This window comes from Myotis myotis, unplaced genomic scaffold (assembly GCF_014108235.1).
Source record: "Myotis myotis isolate mMyoMyo1 unplaced genomic scaffold, mMyoMyo1.p scaffold_m19_p_12, whole genome shotgun sequence".
Lineage (NCBI taxonomy): Eukaryota > Metazoa > Chordata > Mammalia > Chiroptera > Vespertilionidae > Myotis > Myotis myotis.
This window is the reverse complement of record NW_023416316.1, coordinates 745,294-770,148: the sequence shown is the minus strand read 5'-3', so window position 1 is coordinate 770,148 and position 24,855 is coordinate 745,294. Positions and strand designations below refer to the sequence as shown.

At 63.9% G+C, this 24,855-nt stretch overlaps 2 protein-coding genes across 4 annotated transcripts in view; one reads left to right on the top strand and one right to left on the bottom strand.

The window, feature by feature from the left end:
• The window catches only part of STKLD1 (serine/threonine kinase like domain containing 1), a 20,195-nt gene extending 1,259 nt beyond the window's left edge, over positions 1–18,936 (top strand). Inside the window, exons 2-19 of the mRNA XM_036331458.1 lie at positions 1,508–1,594; positions 4,132–4,176; positions 4,998–5,072; positions 6,132–6,233; positions 8,200–8,270; positions 8,963–9,078; positions 10,565–10,683; positions 11,349–11,512; positions 12,125–12,255; positions 13,185–13,268; positions 15,135–15,251; positions 15,518–15,658; positions 16,381–16,509; positions 17,053–17,181; positions 17,253–17,381; positions 17,981–18,121; positions 18,421–18,500; positions 18,739–18,936. Coding sequence (XP_036187351.1) covers positions 1,508–1,594; positions 4,132–4,176; positions 4,998–5,072; positions 6,132–6,233; positions 8,200–8,270; positions 8,963–9,078; positions 10,565–10,683; positions 11,349–11,512; positions 12,125–12,255; positions 13,185–13,268; positions 15,135–15,251; positions 15,518–15,658; positions 16,381–16,509; positions 17,053–17,181; positions 17,253–17,381; positions 17,981–18,121; positions 18,421–18,500; positions 18,739–18,900 — 2,022 coding nt within the window. The 3' untranslated portion in view covers positions 18,901–18,936. The remainder of the gene's footprint in view (positions 1–1,507; positions 1,595–4,131; positions 4,177–4,997; positions 5,073–6,131; positions 6,234–8,199; positions 8,271–8,962; positions 9,079–10,564; positions 10,684–11,348; positions 11,513–12,124; positions 12,256–13,184; positions 13,269–15,134; positions 15,252–15,517; positions 15,659–16,380; positions 16,510–17,052; positions 17,182–17,252; positions 17,382–17,980; positions 18,122–18,420; positions 18,501–18,738) is intronic.
• On the bottom strand, positions 16,680–24,855 carry REXO4 (REX4 homolog, 3'-5' exonuclease). Of its 3 annotated transcripts, XM_036329202.1 has the most exons (8): positions 24,526–24,850; positions 23,612–23,928; positions 22,471–22,608; positions 22,137–22,330; positions 21,816–21,904; positions 20,788–20,862; positions 20,397–20,471; positions 16,681–19,850 (listed from the first exon to the last, which is right to left on the bottom strand). In XM_036329202.1, exons 1-8 carry the CDS (start codon positions 24,745–24,747, stop codon positions 19,728–19,730), a joined length of 1,233 nt encoding a protein of 410 aa, XP_036185095.1. In that variant the 5' UTR covers positions 24,748–24,850; the 3' UTR covers positions 16,681–19,727. The 3 variants fall into 3 exon arrangements, with proteins under 3 accessions (XP_036185097.1, XP_036185095.1, XP_036185096.1); XM_036329204.1 differs by lacking the exons at positions 22,137–22,330; positions 22,471–22,608 and adding an exon at positions 24,396–24,410 and having other exon boundaries at positions 16,680–19,850; positions 23,612–23,765; positions 24,520–24,855; XM_036329203.1 differs by lacking the exon at positions 20,397–20,471 and having other exon boundaries at positions 24,526–24,851.

Genomic DNA, 24,855 nt, shown 5'->3' with positions numbered 1-24,855 from the left:
TCCGAGTGGAAGAAACGCCAGCCTTCTCACCCCTGCCGGGGTCCACGCTCAGGCCCATGGAGACAGGACTCCCTCCAACCAGAGTTCGTGATCAGGAGCCCCCAAGCTCCTAGAACCCCGTCAGTAGGCCCAGTGGGGGACTGGGGCCTTCTCCAGGGCCGGAGCAAATGTGTAGCACCTGGAAAACTCACAAAGGGGGAGCTGCGGGATGCAGGCGAATGAGTGTTTAAACCAGTGGTTCTCAACCTTGGCTGCACATTAGAATCACCTGGGCATCTTTTTAAAATCCTGATTTCTCGGCCTCATCCTCGGAAATTCTGTTTCTTTGTTACTCATGTTGTGGCCCCACCCCATAACAAAGAAACAGAATTTCCGAGGATGAGGCCCAGAAATCAGGATTTTAAAAAGATGCCCAGGTGATTCTAATGTGCAGCCAAGGTTGAGAACCACTGGTTTAAATGCTCCGCATGGTATGTCAACTTTACGAAACGTCAGGTTTGGTCTTGGCGAAAATGTCATTAACCTGACAATCATTTGTAAGTTAGATTTCTCTCACTGGGGGGGAGTCAGCCAGTGGTGAAGCAGAGGGGTTTCTGGGACCGGAGACTTTAAAAAGCAAAGTTTTTCAGACGGAAATTAAAATACCGCCTTGATCTGAGACACGGGTGGGTCTTACCACTTAATGTGCCGCCTAAGAGGACCTCGGCACGGGCGTCCCTGCAGCAGCACGAACTGCTCAGGACACTGTCCCCGTTGTTCCCTGCTCGGCATTCAGACCACGCACAGGGCTGGGTCACAGAATCCCACACCTTTTCCGGACCCCGAAAGTCCCTGGACCCAGGGTTCCATCCCCCACATCTCTCCTCTGCATCCTGCCCCCCTTCCTCCATCCTCAGACAGATGTGATTCCCTCAGCCAGCCTCACCCCGTAACCCCCAAGCATGGCACGGCGGCCATCTCTCTGAGGCCTGGTTCAATGCACAGGCTCTGGGGTCAGACCCTGGAGTTCCAGTCTAACCCAGGCCACCCCCGCTGTTAGTGCTGTGGCCTCAGTTTCCTCCCGTGTGAACGTGGAGATGGAAATAGTGGTGACCACAGGTAAAGTACTCAGCACAGTGCCAGGCGCAGGCACGGCTGTGACCACGACGGCACCAATCGCTTTATTGTTTGGATGCCCAGTTTGGAGGCGGGTGCTGGGAGTGGGGATCACAGGGGCCTAGAGAGAGGGAACAGTCCCCGGGCTGGCTCCTGGGTGCCCGCTGATCCTCGCTGCAAGTTGGAGAAGAGGCACGGGGTGGTGGAACGAGCTCCAGAATCAGCCCCAAAGAGATGGGGAGATGGGCTTGGGTTCCTGTATCTGCAGAGCAGGTGGGCGCGGGTGGAGCTGCTTGCTGTGCCTGGAGGGCGGCTGGGAGGCGGAGGCGGAGGCGGCTCGGGGGCTGGGCGCACTGTGGGAAGTGGAAAGCTGTGTGCGTTTCCTGAAAGCGCCTCTCCTTTTCGCTGGTAGATTTTGGATGAGCTGAATCCTGGGGCCTTGGGGGTGAACCTGGTGGTGAGGGAGAAAGAAACCAAAGTCAAGTTCGTGATAAAGCAGGTAAGAGGCCACGCCCCTGGTACAGCGGGGAGGGGGATGGGCAAACATCCGCTCATCATCCCCATGTTAGAGAAAGCTTCCTGATGCCACAGCTGGGCTCCTCTCTGCCCGCAGGCGCGGCAGATCCGGTCAGGAGTAGACGGATGTGGGGTGGCCCGGGCGCCTCGAGCTTCCCCACACCTGTGACTCTCACCTTGATGGAGAAGAAATGTCATTTTTACTCCGACAACAACCACAACCTTACCTACCACTTACTCAGTGAGGCATCATCTCATTTATCTCCCGCCGACTCAGCAAAGCAGGAGCCAGGACTGCCCTGCACAGCCCAGGAGGGGGGCTCCAGGAGGCTGTAGGCTAGCTGCTCACATAGCGCCCAGCAGCTCCAAGGCGGGCCCAGGGCAGGCGCACTCACTGGGGGCCACCAGTTTCACCAACAGGGAGCCAGGTGGGGGGCAGGGACTTGCCCAGGCTCACACAGGGCTGGGGACAGGGCACCAGGCCCTTCCTCCACCTGTTCCCCAGGCTGGCATGGCAGGGCGGATGCAGGCCCGAGGGGGCAACCCTGTGGGTGTCCAAGCCGCATCGTCCAAATGAACCAGGGTCCAGGGGAGAGAGCTGGCACCCCCTGGTGGTCCTGGGTGACGGCCGGCTGGGATACCCTGGGATCGGGGCTGTCCCTGCGGGTGGAGAGCCCTCTGCTCTGGCAAGCCTCCCGCCTGTGGGCAGCACAGCGGCCGCCACTACGCTACCTGGGACGACCTGCCTTCTGGGCAATCAAGGAGCTTTTAAAAAAATCAGTCTTTCTAAAAAAAAAAAAAAAAAAAGGTCCTAGCCCATTTTGCTCAGTGGTTAGAATGTTGGACCATGGACTGAAGGGTCGTGGGTTCAGTTCTGGTCAAGGGCATGTACCTCAATTGCAGGCTCAGTCCCGGCAGGTGGAGCACGTGCGGGAGGCAACCAATCGGTGTGTCTCTCTCACATCGATGTTTCTCTCTCTCTCTGCCCCTCCCTCCCACTCTTTCTAAAACTCAATGGAAAAATCTCTCCTTGGGCGGGCGGGCAGGCGGGTGGGCAGGCGAGGATCCTCCACCACAACAGAGGGCTGGGTGCCGGGAGGGCTGTGAGCGGCCGGCCTCTTCCTGAGCAGCAGCACCCTCTGCAGAAGGCGGTGTTGGCATTCCTGCCCGGCACAGCCTCCTGCTCTCAGCCCTCCCCCTGCCCGGACCGCCCACCCCCGCCCCCACCCCCGGAGCTGCGCTGTGACTGACCGCCGCGCCCCTCGTGGGCCACAAGCACTTAGCTGTGCGCTCCGTTTAATATACTCTGAGAAACAACCTTCTGGTTCCGTTTTTGGAGGGTCCGTGATTCCCTTGGGATAAATGCCTAGGGGTGGGATTTCTAGGACAAAAGATGTGACACTTTTAAGGCTTTCAGCCTGGTGGCCGAACTGACCATGCACAGCCCTGGAACAGGAGGGGGACAGGCAGGCGCGCTGGGCCGGGCAGCCGGGTCTGCACCGGCGCTGGGAGTAACCTTGCATCTTCGTCTACGATCACCGGTCACAGAGATCTTCATCTTTTTATTTGTTTGTTTGTTCTTAGTGCCTTATCGGTTGGTTTTACATTTATGAACTTATTATTTTTTTTTAATCTTTCTTGCTGGCAGTATTACGTAGGGCCCCCTACAGAGGTCTTCCTTTGTATGTCTTGTGAGCGGACACACCCCCCCTGGGCGAGGATCTGGTGGCAGACGGGATAGTCACACCTGCCTGCCGTCTTTGCCCCCTCCCCCGCCCCCGTGTGTTCACCTGCCCCGAGTGCAGTGATGAGGACGGTGTCCCCAGTTTGGATGAGGAATGACCTAGTAGGGCTGAGACTCTGCCAGCGGAGCAGAGCTGTGTGGCTCGGGCCAACGCTTTATTTTCTTTTCTGCTGTCAAGATGGTTTGATGGGACCCTCTAATGGCAGCTGGGGGGGGGGGGGTGCTGCCTGCACTCGCCCTGCAGCAGGAGCCAGTAGCTTTCCTTTGCTCCAAGCATTTTTGGATCCCTGCCTTAGGAGCATCTCCAGGCGCCATATGGTGCCATGTGGTGGGGCCTGAATCTCAGGCACCTAGCACACCTGGTCAATTGATGGTGATGATGGTGGTGGTGGTGGTGGTAGTGGTGGTGATGATGGTGGTGGTGGTAATGGTGGCGGTGGCGGTGTTCATGGTGGTGATGGTGGTGGTGGTGATAGTGATGAAGGTGGTGGTGGTGGTGATTATGGTGATGATGATTATGGCGGTGATGGTGGTAATTATGATGAAAATGATGATAATGATGATGGTGGTGATGGTAATGGTGGCGGTGTTCATGGTGATGGTGGTGGCGGCAGCCGCGGTGGTGATGGTGGTGGTGATGATGATGGTGTTGATGGTGATGATGGTGTTGATGGTGACGGTGGCGGTGTTCATGGTGGTGATGGTGATGGTGGAAGTGGTGATGATGGTGATGGCTTGCCACATGTTTACTGAGCTAGTCCTCTATGCCTCTGCAGGTGGAATGCATTGATGATCATCATGCCAATGAGGCCCTGGATGAGGTAACTCTCTGGGTGGCGCCCCCTGGAGGACGTGGTGCAAACACCCTGTTCTGTGCCTCCTGTGCGGCCCTGGGTGGGGCGGGAGGATCAGTCCAGTTTTTGCCTCGTGCTGTGAAGCCAGAGGCCCCTCCACCCCCCGCCCCCCATGGCGGGAGTCTGTCGCCAAACACTCGTTTTTAAATCCAGGTGCAGACAAGATGGGCAGGGACGGGTCCAGGCATTCTGACAGGCAAAGAAAGCCGCCGGAAGCCCCCACACCCTCACAGCTTTTCACATTCCCTCCCCTTCCGTGCCCCCCTGGGCGACCTGCTTTCACACCCAACCTTCCACGCCAGCCGTGCCCTCCTGGTGCTCAGTCACTAAGGTAGCCACGTCTGCCGCCTGGTTGTCTTCCTTCTCAGAGCACTGCCAGCTGGGGACGGGGGCATGGGACCAGGAGGCGAGGTGGTGTGAGCACATCCGTGACCCCTCCCCGGGCCTCACGACCTTCTCCAGCCACCCCTGCCTGTGCTCTGTCCTCCACGCCAGGCACTGTGCCTGCACCGGGTCACTCGGCCTTCATGTTACCCCGGGAGGCAGATGCCACTGTTACCGCCATTTTCAGGCGAGGCTAGGCGGCTCAGAGAGGTTGAGGCCCTGCACCTCCGTCACACAGCACAGCCACCGGACCGTGTGGCTCCCGCCACCAGCCAGCCGCACGCTCTCCTGGTGCCCCGCCCTGCTCGGAGCTGGGAGCTTGCGTGTTTGCTGGGAATGGGACTGGGGAGCACTGACCGAGAACCAGGGCTCCTGACCGTCTCCCGCTCTGCTCTCTGCCGCAGCTGATGCCGCTGCTCAAGCTCCGGCACGCACACATCTCCGTCTACCACGAGCTGTTCATCATCTGGAACGGCCAGGTGGGTCGCGGCGGCAGGACCGGCGAACCCCGGCGTGTCGCTGGCCGCGACTCTACACGTGGCCACCCCGACTCAGCACGTACGGGGCCACCCTGGGGCTCGCTGGCATCTTCTCGGGGGAGCCCACAGCCTCCGCGGGGAGGGGTCAGCCCCGCTCACAGAAGAAGCAGAGGCTGAAGCAGGTGCCTCCCAGTGTCCTGCCGAGGCTGTCGCCCCCCGGGGCGGTGAGGCCGGTGCTGAGCTCGTCCTGCGGCCCCAGGCTGGAGCCTGCGCCCCGAGGGGCAGTCCTGACTGTCACGGAGGAGCAGTAGGTGCCAGGGGCCAGTCCCTGCTCCCCCTCGCGCGGCGCCAGGCCCCACAGTGACCTCGGCCCGAGGAGGCCTGCAGGGCGGTGCTGTGCGCGCTTCCCGGGCTCAGAGGCTGACAGCGGCTGAGTGGGCGCCAGTCGGTCGGGCAGCCCCGAGCCTGCGCCTCACCCTGTGGGCTGTGACCGGCTGCCAGGCCCCTCGCTGAGTCACCCCAGTCACCTCTCCACTGAGGGTCCCCATCTGGGGCTGCCAGCCAAGGGTGTGAGCAGGAGTGGAGGGTCCTCCTCACACTGGGCCCCGAGGAAAACCTGGGGAGAGGTCATCACCCCACAACATTTTCTGAGCACCCCTAATGCACTTAAGGAGACACGGAAAAGCCAGAGGACCGTTCACTGCGGGAGGGAAAGCAGGGTCCCCCTAAAGCCCGACGCTGAGGCCCCTCAGGGGCAGGCTCCGTGGAGGAGCAGGTGGGTGTGAGCCAAGCCCGTGACGGGGCGACGTCCCCGGCCCAGCGTCCACGTGTGTGGTGGCAGGAGGCCGGGCGGCCTTCGGAGAAGTCCAAGCGTAGAGGGAGCCGAGGTGGGGCTGAGGCTGGAGGTGCAGCCGGAGCTGCTCATGGGGCCGCCTCCCTGCCCCCAGGAGGTGGTACCCTCACAGTCCCCGCGACAGCGCCCCATGCAGGGCGCCCGGCTTGCCTGGGCTTCTGAGTCAGAGCTGCGGCACCTGCCTGAGGGCCCTCGTGTCCCCGCAGACCTCCTCTTTGTTCCTCTGCCTGGTGATGGACTACAGCAAGGGAAGCTTCCAGAAGGTCATTGAGAAGGCCAGGGAGAAAAGGGCCGCCATTGACTCGGAGGTAGGACAGACTGGGACGCTGGCCTGGGGCCCACCGGCCCTCGTGACGTCGCAGCCCCACGGTTGCAGGCACAGGGGAGGCAGGGCCGCGGGGGTCGGGCCGTCCCTTTTATTTCACATTTTGTGTTGGCCGTCCTTGTTCTTATGTTCACGCGTGGAGGTGGGTGCCCGCTGCCGGGTGCACAGGTCAGCGCTCAGCTGGGTGTGTCCACAAGGCGCAGGCCACGCCGGGAACTGCAGAAGGTCCCGGTCGGTCAGGAGCCGTGGCCCGCCTTGTGCCCGGCCCGGCGGTCCCTGCACGTGGGCGCAGGCGGCGTGTCCTCCTCGGGGTCCGGTTTCTCACGCTCATCCCGGCGCCTCTGAGCCGTAGCCACGCTGCGAGCGCGTCCAGAACCCCCCCTCCCCGTGGCGGCGCCGCTGCGTGGGGTGACCCCCCCCTCCCCCGGAGCCCGCGGCTGGCCCAGCGCGGGGAGCGGTTGGGCTGTTTCAAGCTCAGGACTCTGGTGACAGTAGCCGTGGACGTGGCGGGGTGCTTTTTCGGGGACCTTGACGTTCGTGCTTCCTGGCTGAGCCCCGGGCGTGGGGTCGTGGCGGTGGGAGCAGGTGTGCGCAGCCTCAGCTCTCATCCCGTCACCGCGAGCAGGGGCTCCGCTGCCTGGCCAGGCTGCAGTGTGCCAGCCCTTTCTTTATTTCTTAAAAAAATTTTATTTATTAGTATTTTAAATATAATTTTATTGATTTCAGAGAGGAAGGGGGAGGGAGAGAGAGGGGGAAACATCAGTGATGAGAGAGAATCATGGTCAGCTGCCTCCTGCACGCCCCACACTGGGGGTCCAGCCTGCACCCTGGCACGTGCCCTGACCGGGACTCAAACCGTGACCTCCTGGGTCATAGGTCGGCGCTCAGCCCCTGAGCTGGCCGTGGAAAGTGACACTTGCGTTCCGTGGTGACGGGTACCCGCGGTGAGCTTTCGGGCCACGGGAACCTGCTGTGTCCGTGCAGCTGTGGGCGCGGCTAGACCCTGAGTCGTCGGTCTTTGCTTGTGCTGAGCGCCTTCCAGGCTCCCAGGCTCCTCCCGCCCGACTCGCCCGCCGGCTCTGTCACCGACAGCGATGAACAGCGGCCCTGACTGGCAGGCTCGCCACCGCTCGCCTCGGTGCCGTCCCCCAGGGCCGCCCCTCCTGCCTCTTCCGCCCCAGGGCCGGCGTGCTGTCCCCTGGGCTGGTCCCCCAGGTGGCCGTGCCTCCTTTGGCTCTGAGCACCCCTCTGTTCGGTGGGCCTCCCCAACGTCTCCTTGCTGAGTGCTCTGGAGGGGGGGTGCCCCTCCTCGTCCCCCCACAGCCTCAGAGGGCGGCTCGGAGGGTCTCAGACTTTCTGAGAGGCGGGACCCTGCAAAGCACAATGTCCTCAGAAACCCAGCAAGGAAAGCGATCCACTCTAACTGGGGGACAAGGCGGGAGGGTGGAGGGGGCGCAAGAGGAAGCCCCGGTCCCGCTCAGCCTCTCTGACACCCCGGGGGGACGGGGACCCCTGCTTCCTAGGAACACGGTTTGAAAGCCACTGCCCTGGCAACTAGCTGGATCTTGTTTCTGACACAAAATGCTTCCAGAACATTCTCTGTCAGGGCTCTTTTCATTCACAGGCACTGAAGACTTCGCCCTCTCTGTCGCCCACAGGGGTGGGTGTGGGGCCGGAGCCCAGGCACAGGGTCTCTGTGGAGACAGGAGTGCGGGGTCCGGGCACTAGGGCGTCGCCCTGGCTCGCGTGGTTTTATGGTCTCGGGAGCCTGAGGCGGAGCCTTCTGCACGGGCTCTGGGCTTGGCCAGCTCCAGCCCTGTCTCAGGACACGAGAGACAGGGTGCCGCGGTCCTGCAGGCCGCTCTGAGCCGTCACCGACCCCCCAACAGCTGCCGGGCCCCACGGGGGAGCTGGCCCCTCCAGCCCCGCCTCTCTCGCTCTCTCCCCAGTGGCTGCAGAACGTGCTGGGCCAGGTGCTGCACGCCCTGGAATACCTGCACCAGCGGGACATCATCCACAGGTGACCGGCCGGCGGCTCAGGGACAGGGCCCGCGCCCCTCGGAGGCAGTGCCCGGGCGGAACCCAGGGCGAGGGGTGCGGCCACGGCCACAGCTCTGCCTCCCGGAGGGAGCGCGCCCCCACACCCCGCTGATTCACCCTCGCCACGCAGCTTCGCGCCGTGCGGCTGACTTGGCGGGTCGGTTCTAAAGTACAAGGAAAGCAAGCAGATAACGGCACGCCCAGGACGGAGATTAACCTGCCGTGGCCTCCGGCCAGGCGGCTCGGGCTCCGAATCCACGGTCCAGGCTCCGGAATCCTCGGGCGGAGGGGCCGGGAGTGGCGCCAGGCCGATCATATGCCAGGGGGGAGCGGGGCGGCCCGTGGGCTGCGTGTGCGAAGGGCGTGCCCCCGGCTCAGCGTGGGAAACTCCCCCAAGCAGGGGCGTCGCTCAGATGTGGACGGAGACGCAGGATCGGGTGGTTTCCGCCTGTGGTTGGTTTGTTTTTTGTGTGTTTTTGTTTTTTCCAATTTAAAACAACCGGTTGTATTTTCTGTTTACAGAAGACAGTATTTAAAGAGTGGGCTGCCAGGGGGGCATTTTTTGAAGAGAGGGGTGTGGGCTGCTCTGCAGACCTGGGTGGGGCAGGAAGTAAGGTTCAGGGTGCACGCTGGCCCCGCGGGCGGGTGCAAAGATGCGCCCCTTGGTTTCAGGAACCTCAAGCCCTCCAACATCGCCCTGGTGGGCACCAACCACTGCAAACTGCAGGACCTGAGCTGCAACGCACTGATGACCCACAAAGCCAAGTGGAACATCCGGGCAGAGGAAGGTGGCCGGGGTCCCCAGCAGGGACCGAGGTGGCGGGGAGCAGCGGGGGAGGGGCCATTCACGGGAAGCTCGTTGCTCCCAGAGTCCAGAGGGCGGTGGCCACTCTGGGTGCTGGAACAAGGCAACATCAAACCTGTCCTTGCTCAGGAGGTCCCCACAGACCCCTCCTAGGCTAAGGAGACTAAACAGCCCTGCCTGGGTTGTAACTGAGCAGGTGTTCCTCCAGGGGGGAGGCATGCAGGGCCCCAAAGACACCCAGAAAATGTTAACCTTCATGGAGGGAGACGAAAGGAAACTGTCAGGTAGAGGTGGAAGCCTGGTGCGGGCCAGGCACTGGCTAGTGATGGGTCACTTGACTAAGTCCTAGTGGAACCCAGGAGGTGGGAGAGGTGGGGAGTGGGCGACCTGAGCTCTCCTTTGAGAAGTCACCGGGGCAAGGGACCAGGCTTCTAGCCTCTAACAGCTGTCAGGGCCGGAGGGAGCACCACAGGGGAGAACTCCAGAGTTCTGGGGTGTCCGGTAGTGCTGCACTGGCCTCCTGTCCTGAGTGCACAGGGGATGGATGGATGGATGGACAGGTGAATTGATGGTTGGTTAGATAGGTGGGTAGTGGACAGGTGGGTGAATGGACGGGTTGGTGGATGGATGAAAAAAACAGGTGGATAGATGGATAGAAGAATGGATAGGTGATAGATAGACAGGTAGGTAGATGGACAGGTGAACAGATGAATGGATGGGTAGATGGATGGATGGACAGGTGAACAGATGAATAGATGGGTGGATAGATGGATGGGTAGATGGACAGGTGAATAGATGGGTAGATGGATGAATGGATGGGTGGGTGGGTAGAATGGACAGGTGAATGGCTGGGTGGGTGGGTAGATGGACAGGTGAGTGGATGAATGGATGGATGGGTAGATGGACAGGTGAACAGATGCATGGATGGATGAATGGATGGGTGGGTGGATAGAATGGACAGGTGAATGGATGAATGGATTGGGTGGGTGGGTAGAATGGACAGGTGAATGGATGGTGGATGGATGAATGGATGGGTGGGTGGATCTCCTGGAGGTAGATGGCAGGGTCCTTGGAGTCCACCCTCTGCTGTTTGGCTGGGGATGGAGGTCCAGAGAGGGAGAGGCTGGCTGAGGCCTCCCAGGACCTGACAGCTGCCTGGGGACCCGGCTCAGTTGGCTCCTTGTCGGGGGTCCAGGTGTAGAAACAGGGGGGACACTGGAACTGTGCCTCCAGGTCCTGATGTTTAAAGGGACACGATGTTTAAAGAGGGCGCAGATTTCCACCTTCTCCGGACCACTGCAGCCACCGTGGGCCAGCCTGTGGGTACCGGCCTGTGGGCACCCGCCTGGAGGGCAGGCCCCGACAGATAGCCGTCCCCACCTCAGAGCAGGGGGCTGACCTGATGGGCTCGTGCGTCAGGGTGGTGCTTCCCCAGCGCGCACAGGCTCACGCACCCCTCCCGCCCGCAGACCCCTTTCAGAAGTCCTGGATGGCCCCCGAGGCCCTCGGCTTCTCCTTCAGCCCGAAAGCCGACATCTGGTCCTTGGGCTGCATCATTCTCGACATGGTCAGCTGCTCCTTCATGGAGGTGAGCCGCCTCCAGCGCCCTCCCGGCCACCACAACCCCACGCCCCACAGCAGGCGGGTGGAGCGGGCCCTGCGCGCCCCCACCCCCAGGGCCGCCCTCCTCCTCGGCCTCCTCCAGCCCCAGCTGCCGGGCCCCACCCCTGCACTCAGCACCTGGCCCGGGGCAGCGATGACCGGGATGGTAATGTTCAAATCCACGCGAGTCTGCGCCTCACCGCGGCCCCCAGGTGTTCTCACTGTCCGTCCTTTCCGGTGCGAAAACCGGCTTCAGGGCCCAGGGGCATGGAGCGGCCGCGTGGGCTGTGGGCTGCGCTCCGGCCCTGTTCCAGGTAAGGGTGCCGGGAGCTGCAAGCGGTGGCCTGGAGCTCTGGGGCCTGGGCACCGGCTGCTTGTCACCCACAGGCGCACCCCAGGGGGCAGCGCAGCTGGAGGCCCCGCACCAGGGACACGGCCTGTGGGCGGGAAGGAGGTCCCCACTCCCTCTGCCCAGTGAGAGGCTGCTGGCTGCTCTGAACCTCTGCACCTTCTAGAAGGTCTCGGGCTCAGGTGGTCTCCGGGTGGTCCTGGAGGTGGCGGCCGCGGCTTCCCCGCTTCCCTCGCGCTCCCCCTGGTCCCGGCCACTTTCACTTGATTCTGAAATGCGAGACGCGGTGTCCCGTCTCCTAGGCCACAGAGGCCATGCTGCTGCGCAGGTCCATCCGGAGCCTCCCCAACAAGCTGGGCAGCGTCCTACGGACCCTGGAGGAGAGGCGGGTCCCCCAGGCCAAGACCTGCAGCTCCCTTTTGCCCCAGATGCTGCAGATCGAGCCCTCGCAGCGAATAACAGTCCGGTGAGCGCGTGGGGGCTGCACTGAGGTGTCCGCTTCTCTCTCCATGTCCCATCTGTTATCTGCGCGTCACGGGTCTGAAGGCCACGCCCTGCCTCCCCTGTGACCTTGGTCCCCTAACAGCTGGTCCTTGAGCAGGGACGACGCCGGCTTCGCCATCACTGCGGGCGCACGGCCCCAGGACCGGGAACGGTGCCGACTCTAGTTTATTTTAAAACCAGAAGGAAAAGGCGAACCTGTAGCGATGGGCCCCGCCCGGGTCTGTCCGCCTTTTTGCCGCCACAGGAGCAAGACCTGATGTTCTGGTCTGTTTCTGTGGAGGAGGGGCCCACGCAGGCGAAGGGCCAGGGCTCAGCCTCCTCCTCTGCCTGCGGGAGCCCGTGTCCCTCCTGGAGGCGGGGCTGCTGGGTGCGAGCTGGACCCCCTGTGACACGGGGAGAGGTGCTGCCACACCGAGTGCGAACAGGAAGGTGGGCCAGCGTCCGCCGCCCGGCCGCCCGGAGCCCATCCGTCCGTCCGTCCGCCCGCCCGTCTGTCTGTCCGCCCGTCTGTCCGTCCGTCCGTCCGTCCGTCGCAGGGAGAGCCTCGCGGTGAGTTCGCGCTGTCCCTCTCCAGGGAGGTGATCCAGCTCACGCTGATGAGCAGCGATTTCAGGCCGACCTGTGTCTCCCTGTTGCTGCACCAGCGGGACGTGCCCGAGTTCATCACCGCCATCATCTCGGAAGGCCATGTGGCCCGCCTTCTAGGTGACGAGGGGGACCCAGGCGGGGCGGGCACCAGGGGACCCTGTGTCTCAGCCCCACAACCCAGCCCCCGGACTGCTCCCCCGGCGTGGCCAGCGGGGGGAAGGCCTCCGGGCAGCCCCTCCACCACGGCGGGCGTGCTTTGCTGGGGTCCTGCCCGCGCACAGACCCTCCCAGCTGCCATTGCCCACGGAGCGCTCACCTCCCCGCCCCCACCCCGTGTCCCCCCAACTAGCAGTGTCCTGCGTGGCGCTGTGTGCCCAGGACCCTGGCCCGCAGGCGCGTCCCTGCAAGGACAAAGCGCGGGCTCCGTCTGCGACTTGACCCTTCAGGACGCAGCCTGTGCTGCTCTCCACCGGTGCCCTAGCCGGGCTGGGGTGCCGCGGGGCTCCCAGCACGGTGACTGGCCCCCGAGAGCTCCGCCCGAGGTCTGGAGGTCATTCACGTTCCAGGGTAGCCCCCTCCAGCCCTCGGTCCTCTGCGTGGCTCTGCCCCATTTCTGGGGATGGCGTGGGAGGGTGGGAGGCGGAAGGCGCCCGAGGCACTCTGCCGTGTCCCCATGTCTCATGGTCCCGGGCTTGGAGGCAACACACCCCAGTGAAGCCCGTCACCCACTAGCCGAGTGGCCCGGAGCCGCCGTCCCCTCCGTGAAGCCGGCCGCTGTGAGGTGCCCCGCGGCGCCCAGCAGGCGGGTGGACGGGCGCAGTCAGCTGTAGGACAGGCCTTCCGGAGCCTGCGCGCTTCTGGGGCGGGGCTGCTGGTTATGAATCCAAGGCAGAGAGGACGGCGGCGCGGCCCTCGCCCAGGAGCAGCAGGAAGAGCAGAGAGCGTGCTGGGGATGAGGGCACCTGCGAGGTGGTGGCCGCAGCTGGCCCTGAGCTGGCCGGTGGGCGGGTGCGCAGGCAGCCACCTCACGCGCTCCTGTCCTGCAGAGGTCATGCAGAACTTCCCCCGCCGGTCGGAGGTCCAGCTCAAGGTCATGGACAGGCTGCTGAGAATGTCTGACGACCAGCTAGGTAGAGCCCCCTCTGCTCCCCTCCCCAGCTCCTGGGCTGGGGGGTGGGGTGGGGGGGCGGGGGGGCTGGCCCCTCCCCTAAGCTCTCCAGCAAGGTCCCTTCCACCTGAGGCTGGGCTCTATTCCCATAAGGGTCTATCCACTCAACGTACCAGTTTCATTTTAATTAAACTCTTAAAAATATATGTATTTTTATTGATTTCAGAGAGGAAGAGATGAAGGAATCATGGATCGGCTGCCTCCTGCACGCCCCCTACTGGGGGTCAAGCCCGCAACCCGGGCAGGTGCCCTGACCAGGAATCGAACTGTGACCTCCTGGTTCATAGGTCGATGCCCAACCACTGGCCACACCAGCCAGGCTTTATTATTGATTTGAGAGCGAGAGAGAGAGGGAGAGAAACATCATCGGTTGCTTCCTGCATGCGCCCCAACAAGGGATCGAACCCATAACCTTGGTTATGGGATGACGCTGCAACCACCAGCCACATGGCAGAGCGGGCCCACGTCTCTCTGACCTGCGGGGGCAGGCAGGCTGCCATCCCTTTGTGCGGCCACTTTTACCGAGGGGGGCGGGGGGGGGGCTGGGCTCCAGAGCATTACCAGTGGCAACGGTGCTGCAGAAGCCCGCGTCTCCCGCCGTCTGTGTGGGCGGCGCGGCTGCTGTGCAGGGTTAGGCAGCACTGCTCCGGGCACCGCAGGGGATAGATTCCTGGGTGCCCGGGGTGTGAAGACTGTGTTTTCATAGACGCACCCGCCTGCCCAGAGTGCATGGCAGCCCCTCGCCCCAGCACTCTCCATCCGTTAGCATTAAGTTTTAAAATTTTGCCCAAACATGGTTTCATAAAGTCTGTCCACTCAACACACCAGTTTGAAAATTATTCACTTACTTATCCATCCACCCACCCACCCACCCACCCAACAATCTATCCATCAACCATCTGTCCATCATCCTCCATCTACCTATCCATCACCTATTCATTTATGTCCACCCATCCATCAACTATCTGTCCATCTGTCCATCCATCCACCCACCCACCTATCTATTCATCTGTTCATCCATCTGTCCATTCATCCACCCACTGTCCATCGCTCGTCTGCCCACCATCCCTCCCTCCACAGAGGCCTGTCCCATGGCTGGGGCGTCGGCAATGGCAGAGGCCCTGTCCTGCCGGTAATGAGGCAGCAGACACCCCATCTTGGCCATTTACCTTTCCCTCCCTCCCTCCCTCCCTCCTTCCCTCCCATGACCCCCTCGAGCCAGGCTGTGGCAGGACAGTCAGAGTCCGTGGGAAGGGAATTTGCCTTTCCGGACAAATGGAGGAGGCTGCCGGGCCCCCTCCCACAGGCCTGTCCTGCCCCAGCCAAGTGTGGAGATGGCCGGGCGGGGGCCGGGCTGGCAGCGCTGGGCCTGCTCCTGGCTCGTGGCACTGCCTTTGGTGTTTCCCTGCTCGTCCTTGGGCGCTGGCATTTAGTCCTGTTCTTCTCCCACGGCCTGAGCTGGAGGGGCTGCTACCACCCTCTTCCGATGAGGAAAGGCTGGGCGAGGAGCGAGGGGGGGGGGGGGCGCCTGGCTAGGCCAGCCTCTCCACGGGCCACTGCTTCTCTTCCCTCCCCGTGCATGTGCGCAGCATGGGCCACACAGGAAAGCCGGGGTTCCACCGGTGCCCACTCTCAGGGCAGGACCCGCCAGGGCTGGAGCCAGGCAGGGCCTCCCTGGGGCGTGAGGGTGGTCACAGAGCTCTCAGAGCTGTGGCAGCGAGGAGACGCGATGGGCCCACCCGTCATGCTGGCAGATGCCAGCACGGCCTGGTGCCGCTGTCCTGTCCGTACCCCCTCGCCCTGCGTCACCTTGCCCCCGCCCTGCCAGGTCTGCCGTGGTCGATGGGGGTGGTGGCCGTGCTGGTCACCATCATGAAGAACCACGAGAAGCTCCTGGACATCCAGCTGTGCGCCTGCGCCCTGCTGCTGCGCACCCTGGGCCAAGGTGGGGCTCGCCGCGTGGGGACGGTTCCTCCGGGCGCGGGGCGGGGCTGGGGTGGGGCCCCTCTCCGGCTGTGCAGGCCCCCCACCCTCGCGGCCTTCACCCTGACGTCACTAGCACTCATGGGGACCCGCTCTGCGTGAGAACAAGGCCGGCCTCCGATGCCTTCACCCACAGTGCGGGGGGGGGGGGGGGGTGTCACGCCTGCCTGCCGCTGCCCCTCCGCCCCCAGCTCTGGGGCTGACCCAGGCTCCTCCCGTCGCCCGCAGCGCTGGCGCAGGATCCGGCCACCACGGTGCCGAAGGGCAGCTCCATCACCTCGGTCCTGCTGAGCGTCCTGCGGAGCCACCCCGAGGCCCAGCAGCTCCTGGTCATGGTCTACAGCCTCCTCACCATCGTCTGCAGCCAGGGTGGGTCTGCCCGCCGGGCGGTGCCGGGCTGGCAGTGCTGGCCGCTCCCGGCTCGTGGCTCGTCTTTCGGTCTGTTTCCCTCGCTCGCCCTTGCTTTCTCCCGTTCCCTCCAGTGTGCTGGGACTGGCCAGGGCGTCACGCCCAAGCCCGTTCACGTCAAGCCTCGTCGCCCCTCTGCCTTGCTCACCCCCATGTCACAGGCACCTGGGCTCCTGAGGCCGCCGGCCAGGCAGGGAGGGCAGCCCCCAGGGCCTCGCACACGTCACACTCCTCACCCCCTCCCCGGGCCCAGGCCGTGTCTCCTCCAGGCGCTGGGTTCTGAGGGCGCCCAGACACTCAGCAGGAGGCAGGGCTGAGACCGACTGGATAACCCGCTGGAGGGACCAGGGTTCGGGGCGCGGCCACCCCGCGGGGAAAGAGCGCCTCAGAGGGCTGGCCTGCTCTGCGGCCCTGGGGCTGGGCTAGGTCCCCAAAGGGAAGGGAAGCTCCATCGGCCGGCCGGCCGGCCGAGGAATGGGTGGGAGACGCTGGGACGTGTGGCCCGAGGGATGGACCATGTCCTCGTTCCTGGGTCCTATGCTGGGCATGCATTGGCCCGGCGGGGGTCCAGCAGTGTGGGGCACATGGGACCCTGGTGCCTGAGGACAGCAGGGGGTGGAGGTGGAGCTCAGGGAGGGCTTCCTGGAGGAGGGGCTCCATGTCCTCAATTCCTGGCCCAACAGGGTGTAATTCGGAGGAGCTGCAGAAGGCGGGGCTGTTCACGCACATCCTGGAGCACCTGGACACCTGCTCCGGGAACAGGGAGGTCTGCATGGCCGGCCTGAGCCTGCTCTGGGTGCTACTGGTGGATGGTGAGGGTCCTCCCGCTTCCGGGCAAGCTGGCCCATGGTCTCCTCTGAGCCAGGAGCAGAGGGAAGGAGAAGGGGGTGGACCCACGTCCTGACTTCCCTGGTCTCAGAAGTTAGCTGGGCTCTGGCCTCACTTTTTTTTTTCAAATTATCTTTATTGATTTCAGAGGGAGAGGGAGGAGAGGAACATCCATGATGAGGGAATCAGCGATCGGCTGCCTCCTGCACGCCCCCTACTGGGGATGGAGCCCTGACCAGGAATCCAACTGTGACCTAGTTCATAGGTCGATGCTCAGCCCCTGAGCCACGCCCCATTTTTAACCCAGGAAAGGAATCCGGGCGCCATCTTGCCCAGCAGCACCTGGGCAGTTCTGCCCAAGGAAAACGGCTTCTCACCATGGAGAGCCCTGCTCACACCCCGTGTGGAAGTCCCCACCCCCACCCCAGCCACCTTCCCATCTGAGGGCCCTCCAGCTTCTGTTGGTGGGGGTGGCGTTGGGGAGCCGCATGTGCCCAAGGCCCGGCATCCTCCTCTGTCCTGTCCAGCTGACATCATGGACAAGGCCCCCCTGGAGAAGGCCCCAGGCCTCATTGTGGAGCTGCTGGCTGCCTACCCGGTGGACATGGAGATGGCGGAGGCCGGCTGTGCGGCCCTCTGGCTGCTGTCCTTGCTGGGTGAGGTCTCAGACCCCTGGGGCTGGGGGTGGCCTGCGCCCAGGAGGTGATGAGGCCCCTGCCCCCCGCAGGCTGCATCCCGGAGCACCTGCTGGAGGAGATGGTGGTGCTGTTCCTGCAAAGCCTCCGGCTGTGCCAGGACCGCATCCTGCTGGTGAACAACGCCTGCCGGGGGCTGGCCAGCCTCGCCAAGGTGTCGGGTGAGCCAGGCCAGCCTGGGCCTGAAGGCGTGGGGCCTTCACTGGGGGGACGGGGCTCCGAAGGGTGTGGCAGGATCTTCCCTTCGACGTAGGCACAGGCCTGGGCCTGCCCCTGCCTGGTCCCACCTGCAGCCCGTGTGGGAGGCCAGCTGGTCCTTGGGGCAGGAGGGGCGGCTGAGGTGCTGAGGCCGGAAGGGACTTGGCTCCACTCACAAGCAGGGCTGTCAGGATCCAGTGGGCAGGACCCAGAGCGAGTCGGGTGAGAAGTGTCTGGGCCCCTCTGGCTGTCTACCAGGTTCCAGGACCTGAGGAGTCGTGTACATGGCACCCCAGGTCACTGCTCACACAGGCTGACCCCTAACACGGGGCGCTGTGGAGCACCCCATGCGCTCCCCACTAGGAAACAGCTGGGCATGTCTTACAAGCTTTGCACCTGCAGTGGGGAAATGGTGACCTTGGAGTCCTGGCTGCAGGAAGCCAAGGCTGTCCCCTCCCACGGCTGAGGCCACTGTTCCAACCTGGCCCCGTGCTCACCCCATTTCCCAGAGGACAAGGGGGCTGCAGGGGATGAACCCGTCTTGCCTCCCTTCGCCCCACAGAGCTGGCGGCACTGCGGGTGGTGGTGGCCGACGAGAAGGGCAGTGGCCTCAGCCTCATCAGGGACACGTATGAGCTGCACAAGGACCACCCGGAGGTGGCGGAGAATGTGTGCTTGCTGCTGGTCCACCTGGCTTCCTACCGTGAGAACCCCCGCGCCACCCCTCTGGACACAGGCGGGCAGGGACATGCTGCTCCCAGCTCTCCCCGGAAGGGAGGGACCCCTCTGACATGCCCCATTCACGTGACCCAAGTGCCCACTATGCGCCAGGCTGGCTGGTGCTGACTCCTGAGCCCCAGGCGGGGTGTTCATGCCAAGCCTCAGTAGGCTGGGGCCCAGCCAGGTCCTGCTGGCCGCCTCGGAAGTGCCTGAGCTGGGTGCTGTGGGCTGGCTCGGCTGGGAGGGGCTCAGGCATGGCCTCAGGACCCTCCCTGCCCACAGAGGACACCCTGAGCGAGCTGGTGTCCAGCGGCATCCAGCCCCTGGTCCGGGAGATCAAGGAGCGCTTCACCTCCAGCCTGGTGAGTGGGGGCAGGGCCCTGAGAACCAGGCCTCACCCCGCCCCCCCAGGTGGCTGAGTCCAGGAGCCCGAACAAGGTTCCTGCAGGGCTGGCCTGGCGCTGTGTGCCGTTTTGGCGCCTCCTGCTGCCTGTGGGTCCATGTCGGAACTTAAGAGGGCAGCCATCAGCTCTTCAAGGCCAGTGAAGTCACAGACACCTGCTTGTGGAGCTGAGACGGGCCCACTGTCTCCTCTCCCAGGAGCTGGTCTCTTACGCAGAGAAGGTGCTGCAGAGGCTGGAGGCAGCCAGGCTGCCCTGCTCTGCCCAGGAACCGTCTGCTGCGGCCCCCGGGGGCCCACACCTCTCGGTCCCCGCCCCCTGCCCGGTGCCTTCTGTCCTGCCGCGTGGAGCTGCCTGCTGAACCGGCCTTTTCCTTAGGGGGGAGGGAAGGGGCAGCTGCTGGATGCATCTCTTTACGGGCCTCAGCCGGATACCACAACCCTTCCAGACCGCTGTGAGCGAGGACACAGGCGCCCGCAGCTCCACCTCGAGTAAAGCCTCACTCACGTCCAATCACGTCCTCAGTGGGTTGGGTCTTTTTTGTACCTGTCGGTGCAGGGAAGCCTTGGGCTGCAGGCACCCGGTGCTCCCCGCGTTCTGAGACCCTGGTCAGATCGCCCGAGATGAGCACGTCAGCTCCGGCCCGGGAGGCACCTCAGTGCTAACAGCCCACCATGCGGGGCAACCTGAGCTGACCTGGCCACAGCGCGGCTGACCCTGGGGTTAAGCTTGGTGGGCAATGGGGTGGGGAGGGAGGAACACCACCACCAGCTCCAATCCCGGGGCGGCCACAGGAAACGCCTCAGCGAGGCCGTGGCTGAGCTGGCTGCAGACCGTGGTCTGGGCTCCTCGAGGCTGCAGACTCCCCATCGCTGCGGCGGAGGGAAGGGCCTCCTTGGATGAAGGCGTGAACACCTGGCTGCTTCCTGCCCTGGGACCCGGTGAACGCAGCGGAGCGGCTGCCACGTGGGTGGGGACGTGGTGCTAGGGCTTGGCCGCTGGCTGTGCCCCGGACAAATGCTTTTCCCATTGGAGGACAGAGGTGGCCCTCAGCAGCATGAGCGCCTCATCCCGCTGCCACGATCTGTTGCCACTCTGGGGTTGCCACTCTGGGGAGACTCTACTGTCCTGTGACTTGGTCACAAGTGCCTATGGACGCAAACGCTGTCATGGGGGCGGTGGGCTCCACTACGCGTCATCCCTGCCGTGGTCGGGAGTGGTGGCCGCAGGGGGGCGCCTGTCCTGGACTGCGCGTTCCCACTCCTTCTTCACCGTGATGTAGAGTCTCATTGCTGCCTGGGCATCCTGAATCTAGGTGACACGGACACCCATGACTGTCCCAGCAGGTGACACGCATGGTCCCATGACAGCCAACCCCGATTCCCGAGCTGAGCCAGACCCCAGGTGAGTGGAGGCCAGCATGGAGCGTCCTGGGACTCGGTGCCCCCGTCCCAGGAGGAAGCCGAGGCATTCAGGGCCCCCGTGCTCCTGGGAGGAGCCTCGGACCACAGCAGGACTAGGGATGCCTGCGGAGGCTGGTGTGCGCTGAGCTTGGTGCCGGGCACAAGATGCCGGCAGAAAGGGCCCAGGGCTGACGACACAGCGCGGTGGCTGGCGGGTTCCAGCGCCCACACTCCTCCGCTGGCCCCCAGGGCCTGTCAGAGGGCTGAGGGGGCGGCTGGCCTGGCCACACAGCCCTAACGAGGGTCATTTTCTCCAACTGCAATAGTTTTTAGGGTGGTGCTCTGTTAATATGAACGTCCAGAGCCTCCCCCCGTGGGCCCACTGTGCCAGGTCATTCCTTACGGAGCAACAGCCCCCTAAGCTGCGAGGCCCGTGGTCTGCCCAGCCACTCACCGAGCAGTGCTCTGCTTGCTGCACCCGCACGCCCAGGATCCTCTCCGCCAGCAGCTTCAGAGACGGCCTTCCACTCTGGGGGATGGCATAGTGCGCTGGCAGAGGCCCTGCAGGCACCGCCACCCCCAGCCACACGCCACAGGCCACGGAGGCCCGCTGCCCGGGGCGTAGGGTGGGGTGGGGGGTGACCTGCAGCTCCGCCCTCCAGCCCGGGCTCCCCACGCCTCCCAGGGGCACCCTCTGCTGGGCTCCTCAGAGATGGGAGGTGGACAGAACCGGCCCTCCGCCAAAGGGAAAACAAAAACCTTTAACACGTCATCAGCCGCCAGGGACCAGAAGCAACAACTGTGTGACCCAGCAGAACAGAACCACCACGCAGGGGCTGCCGTACCTGCACCTGACGCTTGAAAGGCTTGTATTTCTGTGTGTCCCGAACCTTCTTCCTCGGATGATCAAGGAAGAGCACCTGGCAGGAAAGAGGGGCGGTCGTGTTCAGTTTGCAGCTGTAACTCCTTTCTTTTTGCAAGGAATCCCAACATAAGACACACGAATAAAACAGGGATTGAAGGGAATCTGAACTGGAAGAAAATCCTCCCGCCGACTGAAGATGCCCGACGGCAAGCACAGTAACAGAGACACTGAAACGGGCAGGGAGGCGCGGCCACACCAGCCAGCAGCCCGTCCACTCCTGCATCTGCGCCGGTGCTGCGGGGGCAGGACCAGGGACAGCGTGGCGGGACCGGGGACAGGCCGCAGCCGGCCTCTGGGTGGAAATGCTGCGACAGTGGGCAGAGGACCGGCTAGTTTCCAGTGGTTCAAGGTTTACTCTGAAGGCAGTGGAGGCCTTTGGCCATCACAGAGCAGCCCCTGAACCTCCGAGGACTCCAGGGTTCCCTGGACCACAGTTTGAACAGCCCAGCCAGGCAGGGCTGTCTCCTGTTCCGCCCGCCCCACAGCTCTCACCGGGACAGACCCTCCAGAAGCAGAGGCCTGAGGCCACACCCTCTGGGGCACCAGGAGTGGACCCTCCCAGCTCGCCTGCCGCCTGCTATGTCCACCACAGCAGCTGAGGAGGTGAGAGGGGCCCCAGCGGCCGAGGTGGAGGCAATGGCCGCCCGGACTGCTTCCCAACAGAAGGGCCCCGACCTCGCAGGAGCCCTGTTCACCGCGACGGGTGAAGGCTGCAGAGGCGGCGGCCTGGCTGTGTCCACGTGGAAGGTGCTAGAGCAGGGGCAGGGCCTAGCATTAGGTCCGGGTTCACTACAGAGCGAGAGCTCCACCATGGAAATGCCCGCGAGGCTCCGGGGACACAGGGAGCACTCAGTGTGTCTGACGCTGCTCCTGAGTGCTCCCACACAGGCACCTCCCCATCGCCCCCCCCCCCCCGCCCCCCCCGCAGGCAGGGTGCGGGCAGCGCACCTTTAAGTCGTTGTGCAGCGAGTGTCCCACGAGGATCCGGCCCCGCAGCATCTCGGCCACTTCCTTCTGAACAACTGCAAACGCTTCTCCTGAAACCGAACCAGACGCGACGGTAAAGCCCGGCCGTTGTCTGGTCAGACCTCAGGGCCGACAGGCTGGGTTCAGAGCCGGTCCAAGGACATGGGGAGCCACCTGAAGGCCACTCACCCCGGGGAGGGAAGACTCAGGACCCTGGCTACGGAAGGCTCCAGAAGAGGGACCGAGAGGAGTGTGAGCCCGCCCCGCCTGTCCTCTCTCAGCTCCCGGCTGGGAGTGACCCACCCCGCTGGAGGTGCTCCGGCCGGACCCCGCTGACCGCCGTCCTGTAGTCCGTCACCGGCTGGGTCGGCTTGATGTACTTGTCGTAGACACACTTCCCGTACTGGTTCACAATGGACACGCGGGCGGCGAGGCTCTCCTCCCCCGTGGGGCCCACGCCCACCATCTCGCAGTCCATGGCTAAGGCTTTCGTCAGGCTGAAGGGACCAGAGGCTCCAGTTTAACTCACACGGCAGGACCCCGGGATCGGCACCACCAATGACCAGCTCTGACCCTGGGCCAGGGGGCGCCCCCCCGAAGGGCCCCCCCCCCACCGCCCTGAGGCGCAGCCTCGTACCCACTGAAGGCCTGCTCCTTCACCAGCGCCGTGCTGCTCTCCCTCTCGCCCCGCTGCTTCCTCGCTATCTGGGCTGCCTCTGGGCCCATGGCCGCTTCGATATCCGCCGGGTCAACATCATCGAACCAGATGTCTCGTCTAAAAGGCAGAGGGGCAGGCTGACGTGTGTTGCGGAGACACCCTCACCGCGCTGGCCCGAGTGCCCAGCTGCTGCTGCTATTCTGATCACAGGACACTTTCGTCACTTTTCTGTTTAATTAGGAAATACGCTCATTACCCGAAATTTAGGAACCGCAAGTAAACATACAGTAGACAACAGAAACGTCAACCCTCCAGACCCCACGAGTGACGGCCCGCAGCCCGCAGCGCAGGGTGTGAGGGTCTGCCGGGTGGGACGTCTCAGGCTCCGTTTAAATGTCACTTCCCCAGGGACCTCTTGCTGACCCCCTCGTGGACCCGCTCCTCCCGGAGCAACCGACAGAATCACTGAAATCATTTCAGTTTACCGTGTCTCCCCCACTTGGCCTCAGCCTCAGCCTCAGCAGGAGGGCCCATGGCAGCCACTCTATTTCCAGGCAGCATGCCCGACGCACAATGACACAGGCCGGCCCTCAGACCGCTTCCCCACACCCCTCAGCAACTGTCCCAGCGACACACGGACAGCCCAGCTCACAAACACGCCCTTCCAGCTGGCCACTGACCCCTCGTCCTCCCCAGGTGGGTGACCATCACAGGGTCTGCTGAGTCACCATGGGGCGCTCAGCCGGCACTTCCCGTCTCACAGACCCCCTCCCGCCCAGACAACACTGATGACCGCCGGGAGGCCCAGGGGACAGCAAACCTTGCCCCAAACCACCCAACTAGCAAGATGCAGGAACCGGCTTCAAACTCGGTCTTCCCGCCTTCGACACTCATTCATTCCACGGGTCTTCCCCGGAGCCACCAAGTGCCCAGCTCCGCCCTGGGTCCCGGGGTACAGCAGCCATGAGCAGGCCCGGCCCTCATTCTGGGTGGGCCCCAGCCCCACCCCCTCAAGCAGACAGGCTCAGTGGCTAGGACTTTGTCCTTGGCGATGCCCACGACAGGCTGGGCGGCAGAGGAGGCGGTGCCCGTCACCGTGGGAGAGGCCGCCAGTACTTACTCGGTGGGCGGGGCTGGGGCCAAGGCTGCCGGCGCCTCGTTGGCTTTCCGCTTCTGATGTGTGAGACCCCCTCGTTTTGGAGAAACGTCATTTGTCCTTCTCTTGGCTGCTTTCTCCCTGTGCTCCGCTCCGCGGGCCTTGCCGGGCAGTGATGCTGGAGGAAGGGAGCGCACGGCCGCCTCCCCGCCTGCCTTTTCCGTCCCCGCCTCCTCTCTCTCGGCCTTTCTGTCCTGTCGGGCCATTTGGGGCTGCTTTTTGGAATCCCGCTGAGAGAGAGCAAGAGGCTTTTCTGGGGCCGGTGACTTCTGTTTCAACACCTGCAGTAAAGACACAATTCTAATGCGGACATCGCGCACAGAGGCTTTTCTGGGGCCGGTGACTTCTGTTCCAGCACCTACAGTAGACACAATTCTAATGCGGACATCGCGCACAGAGGCTGGAAGAACACGTGTGTGTACGTACACGTAGGAGACAGCAGAGGGGAGGGGAGAATGTATGAGCGGCCGCCTGGACCAGCACCTGCTAAGCCTGCCCACTGATGCCCAAAAGGCGCGGTGCAGCCCGACTCCCGGTCCGGCCCACTCGGCTGGGACCCTGGGGAAGGTAACCGGGCCCATTTCCTCGTCTGTAAATGGAGCTGATCACGGGGGTCTCCCTCAGTGTTGGCGGGACTTAGGGACACGCTGGGTCCCAGGCCGGCGCGTGCGCACTTGAGAGCTCGGCCCGGGGCAGCTGTCATCGCTGTCAGCCCCGCGCGGGGGCCCTCGGCGCCAGGTCCTAATGCTCGCCCGCCTGTGAGCTCGCAGCCCCCCAGCAGCCGCGTTTCCTGCGAATGAAGCTGCTCCCCGAGCTTTAATCTGCCTCCAAGGCGCCCCCGTCTCCCTCCTGCGGGTCGGGCACAGGCCCGCCCTCACCTCCTGCAGCGCCCTCCAGTTCTGGGAAAAGGCCTCCGGGGCCCTCGGGGGTCGCAGCGCGGCCGAGGGGTCGCCTCCCGGTCTCCCGCCTGCTTCTCGCGCTTTGCTTTTCCAGAATCTTTTCTTCTTTTTCTTCTTCCGTGGGAGCTGCTTGGCCAGCGCTGGCTCGGCCACGGCGTCGTGCGGGGCGCGCGCGGGGCCCAGCCCCTGGGCCTTCACCATCCCCGCCCTCCCCGCGCGGCCGCCCCGCGATGCGCCCGCCACGCGCAGGGCCGCGACAGCCGGGGGTGCCGGCCTCCCGCACCGGCGAGCGAATCCGGAAGCGCCCGC

Bases quoted from the DNA above. Each gene is read 5' to 3' on its own strand.
- REXO4 (XM_036329202.1), bottom strand. From the start codon at position 24,747: ATGGTGAAGGCCCAGGGGCTGGGCCCCGCGCGCGCCCCGCACGACGCC. The intron at 20,472-20,787 runs GTACGGCAGCCC...GCCATCCCCCAG, and splicing joins CTTTCAAGCGTCAGGTGCAG to AGTGGAAGGCCGTCTCTGAA. The intron at 19,851-20,396 runs GTGAGTGGCTGG...CGTGTCACCTAG, and splicing joins AGCAAGCAGAGCACTGCTCG to ATTCAGGATGCCCAGGCAGC.